The 19,252-nt window shown below is 38.6% G+C and overlaps 1 protein-coding gene across 1 annotated transcript in view; it reads right to left on the bottom strand.

Annotated features, from left to right (window-relative positions):
- The window catches only part of adgrl1a (adhesion G protein-coupled receptor L1a), a 270,179-nt gene that overhangs the window by 50,692 nt on the left and 200,235 nt on the right, over positions 1 to 19,252 (bottom strand). The window contains exons 5-7 of the mRNA XM_036567396.1: positions 6,197 to 6,404; positions 4,348 to 4,612; positions 1 to 13 (exon numbers count right to left, since the gene is read on the bottom strand). The exon at positions 1 to 13 is cut by the window's left edge and continues 315 nt beyond it. Coding sequence (XP_036423289.1) covers positions 1 to 13; positions 4,348 to 4,612; positions 6,197 to 6,404 — 486 coding nt within the window. The remainder of the gene's footprint in view (positions 14 to 4,347; positions 4,613 to 6,196; positions 6,405 to 19,252) is intronic.

The following is a 19,252-nucleotide window of genomic DNA, read 5'->3' as shown; positions in this document are numbered from 1 at the left end:
TGTATGGATTCACCTGGACCAAAGAGAGGGAGACGCTCAGTTCATTCTGGCAGCATTAAAGCACTGTATTAGGAAAATCTCCAAACTGGTAACTTTACAGGAGAGGAGAAATTAATCTTAATCTAAACTGGAATTATGCCCATTATTCAACACAAATAGTGTGAAATGTTTCTGATGTGAAATGCTCCGTTCTAGAGAAACTTACTAAGTCAGATTTGTTCACAGTGGTGGTGATAGGAACCAGACGTTCAAAGTGTTTAATGCCTCTAAAAGCTCCCTTGCAGAAAGCTATTATTTGAAAAGGTTATGAATATACCGCCTGAGGCGTTGTTTTATGATAATACTGAGATGGGGTTTTTGGAATAAAACATTTTTTTTTTAAATCCATTCATAGCAGATATGTACATGCAGGGTGTTTAAAGGCAAAATAGTGCCTAAAGAAAACTCCACTTCCACTATTTTACCACCATCAAAATTATATATAAAAACTCAGAAGACACATGCAGGTTCACTGGTCATTTTAGATATTAAATGTATGTGTAAAATGGCTATATTTACATTATAGACATATTATTTTTACTTCAAACCACTGTGAATGTTTTTATCTCAATGACTGATTTGTGTTGAAATTTTGTGTTGAAAAGGCCCAGTGTGTAAAATTTAGTTACATCTAGAGGTGAGGTTGCACATTTCAACCAGCTGAATCCCCCTCCCTCACCCGACCCTTTCCAAGCGTGCAGTAGAACCTACAGTGGCCATCATGTTTTTGCTTCTTTGACAACAAGGATTCACCCTCTTGCTTTTCCTTGTGCTAAATACTAAGTATGATCCTCCATTTGTCAAAATTTGGGTTCTCACATATATCGCAACACAAAATGGTTAGCCAGCACTGGCAGCAATCACTGATTCTTCATCTTTCAACGTCTTCCAACTGGTGCTATAGCGCCACCAGATTCAAGCTGCTGCTTCAGCATAAAAATATGAGAGGTGCTCTCTAGAGCCAGAGTTCGGTTTGTCCGCTCTGTAAAAACATGGTGGCGCAACATGGCAGCCTCTGTTGGAAGAAGACCTATGTAGATATGAAGAAACTAACAAAAACATAACGATTCATAATTGCAGGTGATTATACACTAAAGAAAACATGGTTTTGTGTTATGTTCCATTTCTGTTAACAGATCACCCTAATCTTACATACCACACCTTTAAAAGCAATGATTCAGCCAAGAATGTGTACAATTTTCCCCGTTCCCCAAATGAGGTCAAGTTTTTTCTTTAGTTTTCCACTGGAACTACAAGGCTGAAGTAACTAACATGCGATAAAGGCTTCCAACTGCCAGGTTAGCATCATGGTGAAAACTGCACACGTCCATTTTGTAGACACAGTATGTCACACAGTGTCAGAAACCATAAGCAAGCCTATTTGAATTTGTATTTTATTTTGTTTTCCCATGAGCTCCACTTATGATGTTTGTATGTGTTTTTGTAAATCACCAAAATCAGTCATAATTAATTTGTACATGAGCACTTTCCAGCTCTGTTTATACCTAAGAATTAAACAGGTGTTTTTTTGTTACTGTACCTTTAAGACTGATACTAGATAAATGACTTCCGCTCTGAGTACTGTACACTCTCAGAAATAAAGGTATGAAACTGTCACTGGGGCAGTGCCCCTCTTGTCACTGGGGTGGCACCCTCAAGGGTACATCTCAGTACCTTTAGTCAGGGAACATAATTGCATCATAATCCATTGAAATTATATTTTCTAAGTTGTATTGACTCCACACACCCCGTCTCGTCTCCAGGCTTTTCATTTTATTGCTCTGTTTTTAAAACATTCGATTATGAAAAGGTACAAATATGTACTTTTCACCTAGAAAAACTTATTGAATGTTCACAATTGAACCTTAAAACCACTGTTGTACCTTTGAAGGTACATTTACATTGTTTGTACCTTGATGAACAAAAAATATACCTGCACAGAACCTTTATTTCCAACAGTGTAAGCTTATAAGCTAGAGACATGTAAATGTTTTGGTTTTTGTGACAACACAAAAACAATGACTACAAAATGGGTTTTTGCAACTAAGTGTTTGTAAGAGTCTATAAGTGTTTATATGGGCTGTATGGACTGGGAAATTAATGGTAACTCATTAATCTTTTATTTAAAAAGCAAGTAATATTTAGCTTTCCATGATACGGGTCCTTTAACAACTTGACGTGTTTTAACACAAATGTGTGATGATGTAGGCACAATGCTAACTGGTTGCCTACCTGGTTAGCTACATTATCCTCGTAGCTCCAGTGCAAAACTACAGAAGTAAACTTCAGACACCAAACATGTCTCGTCTGATTGACTACATTTGGTAAACTGTGTAAATTAGATTTTTGGCTGAACCTCATCTTTAACATTTGTTAAGTTAAAGAAATTGTGAATTGTTTGCTTTACAAAGGCTCTGCTGGTCCATTCATGATGAAATTATCCCAAAACGTAAAAAAAAAGAAAACAACCTGAGGTTCTTTGCAGTGATGATTACAGGCTGAAGTTGATAGGCACATAGTGTGTAGCATTCAGCAGAAAAGCTTCTATCTTCAAAAACAAAAAAAACAAAAAAAAAAAACTCTACAATTCAGCATGAACACCACCATAAAAACATCTTTACCAAAATATTGAGTCAAAAGATCATTAAAATGATGTTTTTGATCATTTCACCTAACCCAAGCACCTTAAATATTACGCTTGTATAGGAATGAACAGAGCCTTTCAAACTCTGTAAAAAAGAAAATGCACAAAGCTGACAGTTTTGGAGAGAAAAGATACAGTAATAGGGACTGAATCGAACTCAGGACAAGGTTATGAAAGTATTTTGTACTTTTCAGAGACTCTTTTGCTCTACAGAGTTTTCTAAAGGCATTCATGAGGAAATTAAAGGATAAGAATCGTAAGGTTGTGTGAGTACAAGATTCTGCGACGGAAGATATTCTAGTTTATCTGGTGCAGCATGTGTCACAAAAGACGTTAATCATTGCAAATGATGTTTTAAGCAAAAGTCTGATATCTCTGAGGCAGTGAAGGCAGTGCATTTTGTTATAGTTATATGAATGTGCAAAATAAGATTCCTCAGAACATATTTATTACCTTCAATAAGTCTCTTTTCATCACTGAATCTTTTCATCACTTAAACGCAGGGTTCACATGAACCTGAACATAAAAAAATACATGATTTCCAAAGAGTGGGCACAGTTTCCAGTCTTCATCCCAGCTTGTGATGAAACACCATTTGTGCTTTCACCATTCGCTCCATTGATTGAGTGACTGTTTCTCATATCAGTAAACAGATGTTGTACACCGTTAGAAATAAAGGTACAGTGCAGGTACATTTTTCATTCATCAAGGTACAAACAATGCAAATGTACCCTTAAATGTGCAACAGTGGTTTTAAGGTCCAATTGTGTACCTTAAATAAGTTTTCACGGTGGAAAAGTATATGTTTACATTTCCACTGTGTAAGTATTTTTACCTTTTCATAATCTAATGTTTTAAACCAGAACAATAAAATAAAAAGCTTGAAGATGAGACGGGGTGTGTGGAGTCAATACAACTTAGAAAATATATTTTCAAAGTATTATGGTACAGTTATGTCCCCTGACTAAAGGTACTGAGATGTACCCTTGAGGGTACCACCCCAGTGACGAAGGGTACTGCCACAATGAACAGGTCAGTAACACTGAGATTAATAACCGATCATCACATTGATTTATTAGTCTACTCAGGCTTTAGCAGAGCTCAGTAACACTGAGATTAATAACCGATCATCACATTGATTTATTAGTCTACTCAGGCCTCAGCAGAGCTCAGTAACACTGAGATTAATAACCGATCATCACATTGATTTATTAGTCTACTCAGGCTTTAGCAGGAATTCTAAGATTCATCAAGAAGCCATTTTTTGAGTTCTTTTTAGAAAATGTCTGTATAGCACTGATTTTAAAAGTTAATAAACAAGTATTAATGGTGTTTCTTTTAATTAAGCCACACATTTTTAATTTTGTGGGCATAAATTCTAAAAGTATTATCTTAAATAATTGAAAGGTTACTGTGTTCTGAGTATTGCCTTTAAAAAATGTAACTTGGCTTAATACACACACTTTATTTCTGTATTCCGAATACTTGTATTCTGTTAGATCCCTCTATTATATCTATTTTAGCCGTTTCATTCAAAAAGGAAGTCCCATTTCTCTATTGTTTATAGTCACACTTTCTTCTGGTATGAATGAGTAAAAACCTCAAAAAATCTAAACCAAAAACGAAAAGGAAACACCACTACTGTTTATATTCACTTCTCTCACCTGGCTGACCACTAAGCGTCCGTTGTTGGCCTCAGTGGCGTAGATCACCCACAGGCCATTCTCGTCCACGGCCAGGTCGATGTCGGACTTGCCACCCCAGCGGTATGGAGAGGTGTCGTGGTAGTTGGCGTTGGTGATGATGGCCTCTCCACTTTTGATGCGTGTGCGCAGATCGTATTTGACGATGTTGCGCGTGCGCTCCTTGTTATAGAAGACGGCCCCATCGTACACCACAAAGCCTGTGCCGTCTACTCGGTTTGGCAACCTAGGAAAGGAAATGTCAGAAATGAGTGACCAGGCCTGATGACCAAAAATAAGGAAAAACTGCAGCGTTTCATGATACATAGTGATGCAAAACTCTCTCCATCATCACTGCTGCTATAATTCATGATGTACGTTTACAGACTAGTAATGTAGAAGCCTGTTTTACAATGCATGCCTTAGGTCTGCATGTGCACTGGGAGTTGCTGGGCTCACAATAAAATAAAAAAAAGTGATAATGTAATTTCTACAGAACTCTTCTCTACCAACGGCAGCCCAATATTAGCTCTGTAAGTGGTACTTTAAAGGAGCAGTTTGGTAAAAAATCAGATTTACACAATTTTACCCTTACCTCAAATGTAGCTGATCAGCCAAGATATGTTTGTTGTCTGAATTTTTATTCTTCAGTTTTTGTACTTTTGTGCAAACCGCATGTCTAAATCATCACATACAGACTTGCTTATGTGACTTCTGACACTGTGTGGTAGTCTTCAAATCTGGACCTTAAATCCAGGTTCTGGCCCTTTATTTTGCAGCCACTGGTAGGTACGACATCCGTTGGCCAATCAGTTACACTAATAAGTCAGTTAACTAACAGTGATTTCAAAATACTGGACCAGAAAATGGTTCAAATTAGAAGACCTCTGATGCATGAAGGTCTCAAACTAGCTTCATATGGCCCATCGCATATTCACAATCTATCCTGCACATCATTTCTTTTCATTTTCCGTGGCTGAATTTTATATCTGATGGGTAGATTAGCTTCATTTGCAAGACACTGTGTCTGGTTACCTAACAAAGCTACTTAAAATCAGCTTAGGGTGCAGCTTGCGTTGCTAAAAGCAGAAACAAAGTGCTGCATGCAAGAGGAACCATTCAAACGAAAACCTGACACAGCATGAACGCTGCACTGAGCAGGCATGGCTGTAATTTAGCTATAGCTAATTTAGCTCTTATCCTAATTTAGAATAATAGTTAGTTAAATCTGCCTTTGTGGATTCATTCAGGACACAGCAGTAGGTGCAGGTGTCAGAATTAAGAAATGACTGGAATTATCAAACAAATTACAGGATTACCAATCGGATTGGAATTGTATTCTGAATGGCCTCAATCGGACTAACCTATACTGACTGAGGTGTATACATGGACAGATTCTATTCCGATTGAGCAATTAGTTGGATTATTAAAGGATTATTAGGCTGCATGTGAACATGGTAAAACATTAGATGGCCCTCTTTGAAGAAGACCACCTGGCTAGTGGCCCCCTGGTAATTTGAGCTGATATCAGCTGCTGAAATCAGTGAACCCAGACAAAAAGCATAAGCAAGCTTATAAGCTCATAAGCAAGTCTGTTAGAGATGACTGAAAAAGTGATTTGAGGCGAGTCTTTAATGATTTAAGTAGTTTACACAGTGCTAAATGGTGCATAACATGTTAGCGACATTAGCCCTGGAGCTCCAGTGCTAAACTAAAGAAGCAAACTTGAGACACCTAATATGTCTTGGCAGACTGACAACACTTGAAGTAAGGTGGGGGGGTCAGTTCTGGCCAAACTGTTTCTTTAACACTGGTGGGTTTCACTGCTCACTTGTAGGTGGTGGTGGCCCGGTTCTGTCTGAAGTCCTCCCACGAGGCGTATTCATACAGCATGTCCGTCCGGTACGGTGTCCAGGGCATGACGTAGAGCCGGTCACCGGACTGCAGAGGGTCTTTACACCACGCCCCCGACTGGTGCTCAGCCTCCTGCAGCGAACTGGCCGCCTGGACCCTCAAGAGGGTCCCAGGACATACAAAGACTAGAAAGAGGGAGTGGAAAAAGAGATAGAGAGAGAGAGAGAGAGAGAGAGAGAGAGATAACAGAATATGGAGGTATAGCACAGACAGGACGATGGCAGAGAGAGGGAGGGAAGGAAGGGGAAGAGGAGGAATAGATTAAAAAGTAGAGAAATCAGATGGGGTAAAGAGATTGAGAAATGGGAAAAGAGAGAAAGAAGAGGAAAAAAGGAAGATGAGGACATGGGGAGGATGTGAAGGATTGGAGTATAAATTCAGATGGAAGAGAGAGAAGAGAGAGAGAGAGAAAGAGGGAGAGAGAGAGAGAGAGATTGGAGAGAAGGCATGAGATAAATGGTTCTATTTCCAGTGAAAGAATGTGAGAATGTAAATGCTGGTTAGTTGGCTGGGTGTTAGAGTGGCAGTGCTGTGATGGATGATGATTTCTTGGCTTGGGGCTGGAAGTGTTTTAGCCATGGCCTACTTCAGCTTTTGTTTTTGTTTTTTTTTTCTATTTAAAGTAAACCAAACCCACTGCGGCGGTGAAAAAAACACAAAGCTTAACTGTTGTAGAGGGACAGATGTTTGGATCTACATCAACGCCAATGCATATCAGGACCAGTCATGTTTGAAAACAACAGTGGTGCCTCTCTCAGTGCATTTAAGCACTCACTCTGACACACACACACACACATACACACACACACACACACACACACACACAGTGTCCTCTATATCTGTTCACAGGGGAGTGGTGTGAATTAACTGCCTGATGCACATTCACACTCTCAGACTGAGACTGCAGGAGGACATGAGTGGTGAGAGGAGGAGAGGGGGAGAGGGGGAAAAGAGAGCAGAAGAGAAAGAAAAAAGAAAGAAATAGAGGAAAGAAAAGGGAAAAAGGAAGGCGATAGGAAAAGAGAGAACAGAAAAACAAGAAGAAGAGAAATGAACTGAGAACAGAAGAAAAGAAGGAGGATGAAAAGAGAACGGGAAAAAAAGAAGAAGAGAAGAGAAGAAAAGAGAAGAGAAGAGAAGAAGAATATGACAAAAGGAAAGAAGAGAGAGAGAGGAGAAAAAAATAAATAAAAGGAGATGAGAAGAAAATGAAATACAGGAAAAGACAAAAGACAAGAGAAGAGAAGAGAAGAGAAGAGAAGAGAAGAGAAGAGAAGAGAAGAGAAGAAAAGAGAATAAAGGAAAAGAAAACAGGACAGGAAAACAGGAGAGATGAAGGAAAGGCATTAAAGGAAAAGGGGAAAGATGGAAACAACAGAGGGAAAGAGAAGAGATTATGGAAAGACAGAAGAAAAGATAGAAGAGGAAATACAACACATAAACAGATGTAGAAGAGGGAAAGAGAAGAAAAAACAGGAAAAGAGGGCAAGAGAGGGGAAGAGGACAGAAAAAGAGAGGAGTGAAAAAGAAAAGAAAAGAGGAGGAAAGAAAGGAAATGAGAGGAGAAGAGAAGCAGAAAACAGAAACAAAAAGACAAGGAAGGAGAGGAAAAAAAAGAAAAGTGGGGAAGTGGAAAAGGTGTTTATGGAGAGATGGGGGGAGGCAGGCAGCATCATCTGTGCTGTGACATCACAGGGGACCCTGAGAGTGTGTGAGGTGGGATTACCACAGAACAGGAAAAACAGAACTGAGGGGGATTCTCTCTGAAACTCCAGCGGCCGTAGACTGAGCTCTTTACGAGTCCACGGGGCCTCACACTAATCGATTTTAAAGGCTGCTTGTGAATATAACACTGACTCGTAAGAAGAATGTAGAGATACACACACACACACACACACACACACAAAACATCGCCTCGCACAGCTCAGACTATGAGAGATGTTCGCAGTGCTGAGTCCTAATTGTATGCAAAACACTATTTGTAACTGTTTTTGAGCAAATACTTTGTAGCAGATTAGCAAGCGCCAAAGTTTATGGAGCTAATTTACTGCCAAATCACAGCAAATAAACAGAACGTGCTTTGTAAATGCCCTACTATAAACACACTCAGCATGGTTACCAAATACAACACACGATTATGAAACAGAGAACTGTGCAGAGGTCGGAGACCACCTGTCATTTATTTCACCTCCAGTCAAACCTGCTATTCAGTACAAGTCATTCAACAGCTACATTTAACAGAAAACCGCACTGCAGCCTCAACAACAAGTATAATATCTTTCCACTGTGTTTCCACTCTTTGCTTTTATTACTGTTTCCATTCTGTTCAGGCTTTGTTTCAGTTTTTCAAAGAAATCTGTAGAGATATTTTCCACACCTCCAAAGTTCAGTCTTACAGCTTGGTTGCATCAGTTGGTAGCTGTTTAAACTGGTCCTCAGGGACCCCCTGGTGGTCCAAATTTTTTGCTCCATCCTTATGCATTGTGAATCGGCTTGAAGCAAAAGGACTGTGTGGGAGACCCTACGGAGTGGTCTAAGACCTCTGCGTAAGTCCAATAAAACCTTACTCCACATGTTTCAGCATTCTGTACAGTTCTTTTTGCTGATTTCTTGGCAAAAGAAACAGCAGTGGAAAAAAAAGTCTTGCAAAAAACACCTCGTAAAATTGTAACTTGGAAAAGGAAAAAACCTACTTTACTCTTAATGTAAGTCAATGGAACCAGACATTTCCCCAAGTCATTTTAGGCCGTTTCCTTTGGTCCGTTCTTCGTGAAATTTACACACAATGTAAAGAACAACAGGCATTTTAAAATTCAAAGACTGAAAAATGACAATAATGGAGAAGAAACGAGGTTTTCTTCTGAAAGCAATTGATGCTATAAACTATTTTACATGACCCTGAAAAAGGAAGAAGATACACTCCAGCAGCAAGAGGAGAATTTAGTCCCATTTGGACTCCCCCAATCACACGATGCTATCAACGCTAGGAAGGTGAAGGCTAACACAGGCTTCCTCCGAGACCTGTGGAGCCAGCCACCGCTTCTTTTCGAACTGCCGCTCACGCAACGTCATTAGACAGCCGAACGTGCTCGGAGGAAAGCGCCAACCGCCAGATCTGTTACGTCAGCTAACAGACGCCTGCGCTGACTAGCATCGCGTTGGGTGATGGGGGGAGAAGGAGGGGCCATCCTACCCACCCAGAGAGAGCGAGGCCAATTGTGCTCTCTTGGACTCCCGGCTACGGATGGCTGTAGGACACTTTTTTAAATGCGCCCTCACCAACAAGTGGCCACTCGCAGTGGATTTTTCAATCACATCTGCTCTCTGCTAGTCTAGCCTCACTGAGCTACTCAGCTAGCCATGCAAACCTTGCAATATGAAACATTTTTTTGAGAAATTTGAACACAGCGGGCATGAATTTTGTGAATAATTGCTTTGTCTGATTATAAGCTTTGTCTAAAACTATGGTTTATTACCTTTCTTTGTGTTGCTGTTAGCTGTAGAGCATATAGCTTGCTAATTAGCAAGCTAGCAGTGTAAAATAATTAGGTTGTATCACTAGTTTGCTACCTAAAGCCCAGAAATTTTTTTTTACTAATAAGCATTTTAAAGTAGGTTACCACTATAGCTTATAAACAGTTTTGTCCTTTATTTTATTAAAAAACGTCAATGTGTCTGGTGGCAAGTTCTGCTTCTGAAGGCAAAACTTGTATAACACGCTACAGTTGTGCTACTATAGTAACAAAATGGCTCTTAAGACAGTATTTGGGATTCCCCCAAGGGGAACTGGCTAGGTCCAAATAGTGAAAAGAGACTTTTAATTGTGCTTGATCTGGTAGCCATGTGGAACTATTAACTACTCTAAATAAATATCTGCCAATATATTTATTGAAGCCAGGCAAACTCAAGGACAGCAGATAAGGAAGAAAGCTTCATTCAGCTTTTGAATGTGTCAGAGTTAAGGAGGCAGCTGAGGAAGGCTGTCTTGCTGAGTATCATCCTTCAAATGCAGCTGAGAAATGCATCCTTCTTTCCTGAGAATTTGAAGGACTCAACTGGTGTATCCTTTGAGACCTTCAATCACCCACAAACTCTTACAGACGGTGGAATGCTGTTGCACCAGGGTTTGTAATGAAACGTTATGAAATATTAAATTGAACTGTTTTTCTATCTTGTATTGCTTATGTTAATAAATCATGATGTGTCGGTACAGGCCTTACAGGCACATACTGAAGAGGAACCTTCAAATACCAGTGCTAGCAAGGTCTCTCCTATCTTGGTTGCAGCCTTGAATTGAGAGATAGCTTTTGGAGTCAATGGAGAACAGCAAAGCTCAGCCAATGGCTGGTCTTGTGTTTGCAGCTGGTAGATTTGACCAACTTCAGGTTTCGAGTTACATTTATGTGGAACTCATAAAGGCAGCTTGTGGAGTTTGTGGAGTTTGGGAGTTGTGGAGTTGTGGAGTTTCTTATGACAACTTCAAAACTAAAAGGTACAACTGAAGTACACTTCTTGCTTGAGTAACAGAGGCTGCCTTAAATCAGCTAATGGGCCACTGTTAACACTAGAGCTAACCTGTGCGATGGGTGATGACGTTTTCCGCAACATTTTTCCTTTTCAGTGTTTTTGCTTCCAGCTTACATCATCTAGCGCAGTTAGCCAAGCCAAGTGTGCTACCTCTGCTTTTTCAAACACATCCTTAACCATGCAGCCTTGGGAACCTGCTCACTTTGAGACATTTGTTATGCTTCTTTAACGCAAATACAAGTCACAATTTACGGCCCTGTTAGAATTTAACACCATTTCACTGAACCATTGTGTAAGTGTAGTGATTTCTGTTTTTGAAAACAGGCACCTAGTTACCCTAGTATCTTGGCATAGCAACATTATCTCATCACTTTCTGTTAGTCCAGAATGGTATAATGTATTAATAATTCACAGACTTAAAATCTTATACTACTAAAATTAGTACAAAATAAATATCTCATACTATTGGTGGTTATTACACAACTGTGACACAGCAGGAGTCTGCTTCCTACACACTGAGCTGATTTTTGTCACAATCATAAGCGAACCACTGAGTTTTAAATATGTATAACACAGAGCTCACAAAAGTAAAGAACTTTTGTCTGCACAATGGAGTTTCAGAGTGATTTCTAATCTGAGCACGTTTTGCTCTTTCTCAAAAATGCCTGTGCTGGAGTAGCAGAGAAAGGGGGTCAGGCTGCAGCACCAGTAATGTAACTTGAGCTTAAATGACTTGCTTTAGGCCACAATAGCAGTGTTCAGGGAGAGGGAATGGATGCTAGAGCCTGTCAACTTCTAGTATATCATCATTGCTGGTAATGCAAAAGGAAAATAGACTAAACTGAACTTTGGCTTTACACATTAAAGCTTTAGCTTAGAAATGCAAGGAAACTCAGACTGGACTTCTGATCACTTGTGCAATAAAACTGCCTCATCTTACATTTATTTGAATAACTCTGGTGTAGTAACCTTGACTTTGTTCTCGTCTGACAGGCAAAGGGCTTTTTATCATTCACTCAAGTCAGTCTGAAATCAAAATGGACCTTTTTCACTATGTTAGTTTATGCTCATGGTCATATTAATCGTTTTTCATTTATCATTCAAAAGACGAAATTCTTGTTTTCTGTTTTATAACTTTCGCCTGCCTTGAAGATGTCTTCTGATTTTATATTAGGTTAGCATGCACCAATAATATTAACCAATAATATCATGTTTCACCACCCCCCTCTCACAACCCCCACCTATCATCTCAGAGATCCTCCCTAATAACATGTTTCACTTGAAAATGTGAGAATGTGTTATGCTTTCCCAATCGCATTGCCTTTCATATCCTATAATTTTATGGACCTATAATTTACGTATAATATTTTGTGGTCCATGTCTATTTGTATTCGTCAGACATTTTCAGACAAAATTGTTAATGTGGCCTTAAATACTATTAAGTCTCAGTTAACCCCTTACGCTGCCAGTGCTCGTCAGCAGGCCCATAGTTTTATTACACACCTCTATAACCTAAGAATAGCTCAACCGGTTTGCATTGAAGTTTCTGTAGTTATTCAGTAATAAGCCTTAGTACGTAATAAGCCTGGAATGTTAAGATGTTAAGGCCAATTAACTACGCTAACCTAGTAACTAATTTGTTGCTAATGCTAAAGCTTTAGCTTCAAGGCTCTGTACATAAAAGGGCTGGCTAACTTATCAGGGAAATATTTCTGGTTCAATAATTTGCTTTTATTTCAAATATAACTTAATTTGTTCATCTTTATAAATGTCCAATTTATTAAAAATGAATAAATCCACCAAGTACAACGAGTATCACATTTTGCATGTATTTGCAGAACGCTGCCATATGTGGCTTGGACCATACAGTTAAAATTGTTATACACTGAACACAATGCAAAAAAACAACACAAAAATGCAAAGCAGTCAATAAACATCATTAAATTATCTTTTTTCTCATCAAAACTGCACAGCTGTGAACAAAAATGTGAACATGACACCGTGCTGCTCCCAGATTGGGCATAGTTAGACAGCAAAACGACAAATTTCCATTGGTATGACCAATTAAGTACAAAATAATGAAATATATATTTCTTTCTTTGAATTTCTTTAAGGGAATTAAAAAAAAACCTTCTTTTGGAACTTCTTTAAGAGAATGACTTCAGGTGCAAAAAAAATATCCTTTCTCATTAGGTTTCTTTCCATTTTGGAAGAGCGAAAGGAGCACAAACAGTTTCATCGCTTCATTTAGGAGGTGGAACTTTATGAGGACTTTCACGCACAACTTGAATGCCCGTACCCAAGTTATGAGCTGCTTTTGGAGATGTGAGCTCTACACATGACGAAGCAGGAGACGGTAACACTTACTTTCAAGTTACATTCAACTAAATATCTACTAAACTGGCCATAATTTTCTTTAATTCTAAACCTGCTCTAATCCTAAGCCTAAACTTAAACTCAACCCAAAACCTAAGCCCAACCCTCACCCTGGTCCTAGCCCTAACCCTGGTCCAAATCCTAACCCTAAACCCACCACTGTTTAGAATCAACTGAGTTTCAACAGATAGTTTGTTAACACTTTGAACATCTGTAGAGAATCTATAGGGCACTTAAGTGGACTATCCAAATAAAGTGAGACCCAGGAGACGAATAAATCTTTTTAATGATTGTAAGAAAGGTCAATAGGTCAGTTTCATTATCATGATTGTTGGCATGCCAACGCCATAGGCAACAGTGACTGGTGGAGTGAGTTCATGTCACCTATGAAAGTTTGCAGAAATTGACTAAAATACTGTTGCAGTTTGCCTCCTGAAAAATCGCATATGGTGTGTGAGATATGATCAGTTCTACACGCGTTAGAATTCGTTCACTGATGTCTGAATAAATCATCTGAACAAACAGCGGTATGTAAAGGCCTTTAACCAAATATGAACAAATACTGCATCACAAGTAAAGTGAACAAATTAGATTTCCTCTCATTTCACAGTGCTATATCTCTAAAAGTCTCTTATGAGCGAGCTGACTCTGAGACGAGGCCTGACTCTCAGCGCGCAATACTAACACTTTTACTCACGCAATTGTTTCTCACTCTAAAACCACTGTAATGCACTTTTCACCGAATTACATCATAAGTCTGTGATTTGGACAAAACGTTGCAGACAGAGGGTCTACAGCAGCGAGAGCCATGGGGTTGTGGGTATTATAAAGGTTTCAGTATCACTACACTGGCTGCATCCTGCTTGTTCTACCGGCTTCAAAACTGTTTTCGGGCTTTTAAATCTGCTAATGTCTCATCGCACCCATACACACTTCAGAGAGTCTGACCGATCCTGAACTAAATTGGATTTTAAAATCACCCAGGGATAGTGCTGGCTCCAAAGATTAGCAACTCACTGCCCACAGCCATTTCATCACGCTCCCTCCCTCCATTAACAGTGCTTCAAACCAGCTGAAGAGTCACTTTTCCATTGCAGCTTATAACTAGTTTTACTCTTGTCGTTTTAATCATCACTTTTAAAGACTTTGCCATCCTTCTTTTCACTTATAAGTGAATAACTTGCCTTTTATTGCGCCTCTTTATTTGTTTTATGCATATTTTGTGTTTTCTTTCGGCCCTTCTTGTTTCACTTGGACAGATAATGCTGTTATTATTCAAACCAGTAATCTTCTGATGTGGTAGTTCATCTTGAGCCTCTGAGCTGTTGCCAGAATGACTATAGATGGGGGGATAAATATTTGCATAATAAACATAATTACTGAAATCCTGCTTCACTGTGGCATTTAAAACTTTCTAAACTAATGACCTCATGATTTGATTTGATTCTTCAGAAAATGATTCATTGCATTATCTAAAATTTCACCATGACTCAGTTTAATTATTTTGTTATGATCCAGAATTATTCTTAAAATAGATCACATACATTACAAAGACAATATAAACAATGGCCCCTAAATGTTATTTTGGCCATTCTTTGAATACTGAATGTCATTATAATAGCCTATAAAAGCACTAAGCCACAAGTTAAAGTGATTTACAGCAATTCTACCCCAGTTAATGCACCACATGAAGCAGAATAAACCCCCCAATATCAACTAGTATGACAAAATAACCAATGTTCTATAAATAATTTAATTCATTATTAACCCTATAAATTTAACTATGTTGTCAGCAACATGACAAACTGTGTCTCACTTATTGTTTAATAACTTTGGAATCATTGGGTGTAGAAACTTGCTTTAAATTGCATTTTGCCATGGAGTCCTATAGCTCATCATAAAGCAAAAGTCACGGCTACAAATCTAGCTGAACAAAGGTTATAAAAAGATTATACCAAAGCACTTGTGGACGTCTTGTACTGGTGTGAATTTGCTTTTCAGTTTTCAAGGTGGCAGAAACTAGCATGTCTAGACCCATTAGCAGAAAGCCTGATTTCCTTTAATGACGGACTGATTAGATAAACTAGGTATTAGATGGTAAAACTGTAAATGCTGAGGTATGTAAATATTTACACTACCTAAGCTAAATGTTCACTGTCCAGATGAAATGCTTTACCTATCATTTTCTCTTCCAGTTTAAAATGCTACGTCACAGAGCTGGACTGGGTTATTGTAGCTCAAAGTCAAGGAGACTGCAAACAACAAATTCGCCACCTTGCAAACATGAACTTGATTACACTGCAAAAAACGAACTTTCTCATCATATAAGCCGCTTATCCTCCTGGGTCATGGGGGGTGCTGAAGCCTATTCCAGCGCTCATTGAGCAGAAGGCAGGAAACTCTCTGAACTATCTATCCTAAATTCTATGCTAACAGCTAACAGTTAGTTGGTCCCTGCACCACCAAATCTCCACCTCAACAATAGTTCTGGACCACCTGGACTGTTTGCAGATCTTCGTAGCACAACAGCATGTGCATGCTTTGCATCCTGCGTGCACACCGCTTTTTCTCAGAAGTCTTTTCTGTATCGCATGCTATGTTTCTTTTGCAACAGAAATATACTCAAGGCCTTGGGGAAGCTATCACCTGACGCATTTAATTGCTCCTTTTAAATATTCACATAAATCTGTCTGTGCTGAGAACAGATTTATAAAACAGATTAATCCAGTCTTGATTGGCAAAAATACTCAATAAAAGCACACCGCACAATAAATGACCACCTCTCAACAACTGAATAGTGTGTGTGAAGTCACTAAAATCCACTGTGATATGAATGGGCTGTTTAATGGACCACTGAGTGTACTTATAGGTGAAGTAAGAACCTGATTTTGTCTAAACTGAGGGAAAGATAACTAAACAGCTGAAACGCTCCACTTTTAATATTCAATGTTAGGCTTTAAATTTAAGTATTTACTATAATGATTTAGCATAAAACTGCAAAATAAAAAGTAAAGAATATGTTACTTGAATGTCTTAAGCACTTAAAATGTTTGTGTTTGAGTGAGATCTGCCTTAACCAGTGTGGGAAAGCGAATGTGAGGCACCTTTAGCTTGTGCTAACACAATGCAGAAATTATCATTTTGTTGGTAAATTGGTGAGCAAAAGCTATGGATAAGGTGAAGGATTCTGCACTAAAGATTTCTACATTATGATATTTTTATTATTATTATATGATAAAAATGTAAGCATTTCCGGAACAACTGCTGTGTACACTGATGGCCGACTAAAAGTTCTTGTTCTCCATTACTCTTAATAAACTCTTAATAATGTTTTGGCAGAAAAACTTTTTATTAAGATTATTATTATAATTATAAGGTATACCAGTTATTTTTGACAAATTGTGTATTTCACCAAATTTTACGTTTTTGCCATTGTATAGAAACTGTAAGCCACTTGGGGCTGAGCATTACAGTGAATTAATCACGGATAAGGAGGTTTTACTCCTCTTCTGCAGGCCTAATAACACCCCTTTTCCATGAGAAAACTACAGTAAAGCGCAGACTCTCCTGGCTTAGTGCTTTAATATTACATTCTGTGGCAGTTAAAATAGGGGTGGTTGTATTTATGTTCAAATTTAGCCATCAAAAACAGACAAAAAAGGCTTATAAGTTAATAGTAATTACCATAAACCAGCCATCGGTGAGCTGTGGTTTCCAAGCAACTTAAGTCAATGACTATTTCATAAGCAGCACAATGTTGTTTTAATAACTTGCCATGTTAATACAGAATGTAACTGATGTGTACAGTCATGTGTATATGAAGCATCTGGCAATCTTCACCTCAGACCTTCTTTTCTTCTCAAAGTAGCCCGAGAATGTTATTTTGGTCCAAAATGACAGCACACTGAATAATATTATAGTTGATTGTAGTTGATTCCAAAATCGATGCAGTTGAATCTCCACGTTCAGATCGATGCATCAATGCATTTTTACACCTCTAATGGGAACAGTACAGCAGCAGAGCAGCGGGAAAGCTTCTCAGAGTCGTGATGGATCTATTGGAGACTAAATAAGAACAGGCTCTCCAAGCCAGTGCTGTTATTATTAGATTTGTGTGAGAGAATAAAACCTGTAGCTTCCGCAGAGAGATGGAGAATGGTAAAGCGCAGTACAGTAGTGACCTGCTCTATGTAGGTGACCCATAAAGAATGAACAGAGTGTGTAGAAAAAGAATTGGGACAAAGCCAGGACACACACACACACACACACACACACAAAATACACATATACTTACAACCATATGCACTCTCTTTCTCACAGAGGTCAACCAAAGTGCCTTCTCCAGACCCACTGGTCATTTATATTCTGAGGGCTGTTTCTTGCTATAATCGATATATACACTCACTTAGGATCAAGATGGAGGGGTTCCTACAACTATTTAAAAAAATCTTGAATTTATTTATTTTATTTTTTTTGTTTATTTATTTTATTCAGCAATTTAGTTGACGTATTAAAGAAATGGCTTAAATTTATACTTATCCCAAATGTAGTCAATCAGTCAAGACATATTTGGTCCTTTCTTTAGTTCAGCTATGAGCTATGAGGCTAACACTGCTAACAAACACTAGAAGTGAATAGTCACCCAAATCTTTTCTAGAAATGCATCCCCAAAACCTCTCTCAATCCACTCAAACTGCATCCAGGTCTTCACTAAGGTTGTGCATAGTGGACACAGGATACAGTATGACTTACTGTGAACTATAAAAATCGACTAAACTTCACCATATAGCTGAACACTGCAGTCAGACATTTTAGCCAAAAGCTGTGCTGAATTCTGACACTCGAATATGACTGACCTTCCTATGCACATACGTGACACAGGCATGTAGATCCCAAATTACATTCAAGAATTCTGTTGTTTCTGTTTTAACGTATATCTTCAGTTCAGTTATTCAAAATTAAGCCTTATTTATAATCAGAAACATTTTAAAATTCACTGTAAGTCGTACTGTGTCCTAAATTGCAAGTCTGTGTCACTTTAACAAAGCAAGTTGAGTGGAAGTTTTGGGATGTACTTACAAAAATGTTATAGGTGACTACTGACCGTTTTTGTTAGCAATGTTAACCTAGTATCTCCAGTGCTAAGCTAAAAAAACAAAATTTGGACAATTTCTTTCCCCACCAAGATTACATCTTGGCTAAGTTGAAAACTGTGTAATTTTTTTCTTTAATTCTTTACATTTCTGCATACAAAATAATACGACTGAGGTGGGTTAGGTGGCTTTCAAGTTGGATGCTGCCTAGGGCCCCCAAACATTCAGAAACAGCCCTGAACACACTGTCATTTCGCTAATTGCTAGAAAAATCCAATTGAGCCCAATAAGTAATTGCTGCACACATCTCTAGCACACCTTTTGTCAAAATATGTCAGTTATTCACCTCAGGTTGCTATAATATTTGTTTAACATTGTTAAATAAGGTTAGGACTACACTACCGACCTGGACTATTTTGTTGTAGCTAATCGAAACAAGACATATTGCAAACAACAAATTTGCGACCAGACTAATGTTAGCCTAATTACACAGCATCTAATAAGTGGGACGTCATGCATGCCAACTACATACCATTTCAAATCAATAATGCACTCTAAATTTGGGTATTTTGGCAAAAACTTGTAGCTGTAGGCTACAAATTCCCAATAGGTTGAACGAGGTGTTGTACAAAGCTTGTCCACCCTGATGGTCAGAACTTGAACATCAGGAGTGTATGCACTCAACAGTGCATGTTCTGCTATGATGAGATGAGATATATACACTACACACACACCCACACACACAGGCCTGTGAGGATTAATTACGCTTGACCTGAGCTCTTCACTATCTTTCCTCATGTGTATTTTACCATTCTTCTCTCTCTCTCTCTCACTGTCTTTCTCTCAACGGGTAATCTGACCTCAGTAGCCCCTCTGGGAGTCTATTAACACAACCCACACAAACTAGCAGAAGAAAATCCACACCGACCAACCACCAGCCATGCAACTCTAGCCTGCTTTGGCAATGTCAGGCTAAC

Source organism: Colossoma macropomum, unplaced genomic scaffold (assembly GCF_904425465.1).
Source record: "Colossoma macropomum unplaced genomic scaffold, Colossoma_macropomum, whole genome shotgun sequence".
Taxonomy (NCBI): Eukaryota; Metazoa; Chordata; class Actinopteri; order Characiformes; family Serrasalmidae; genus Colossoma; species Colossoma macropomum.
The sequence above is the reverse complement of the archived record's forward strand: the minus strand, read 5'-3'. Positions and strand labels throughout refer to the sequence as shown.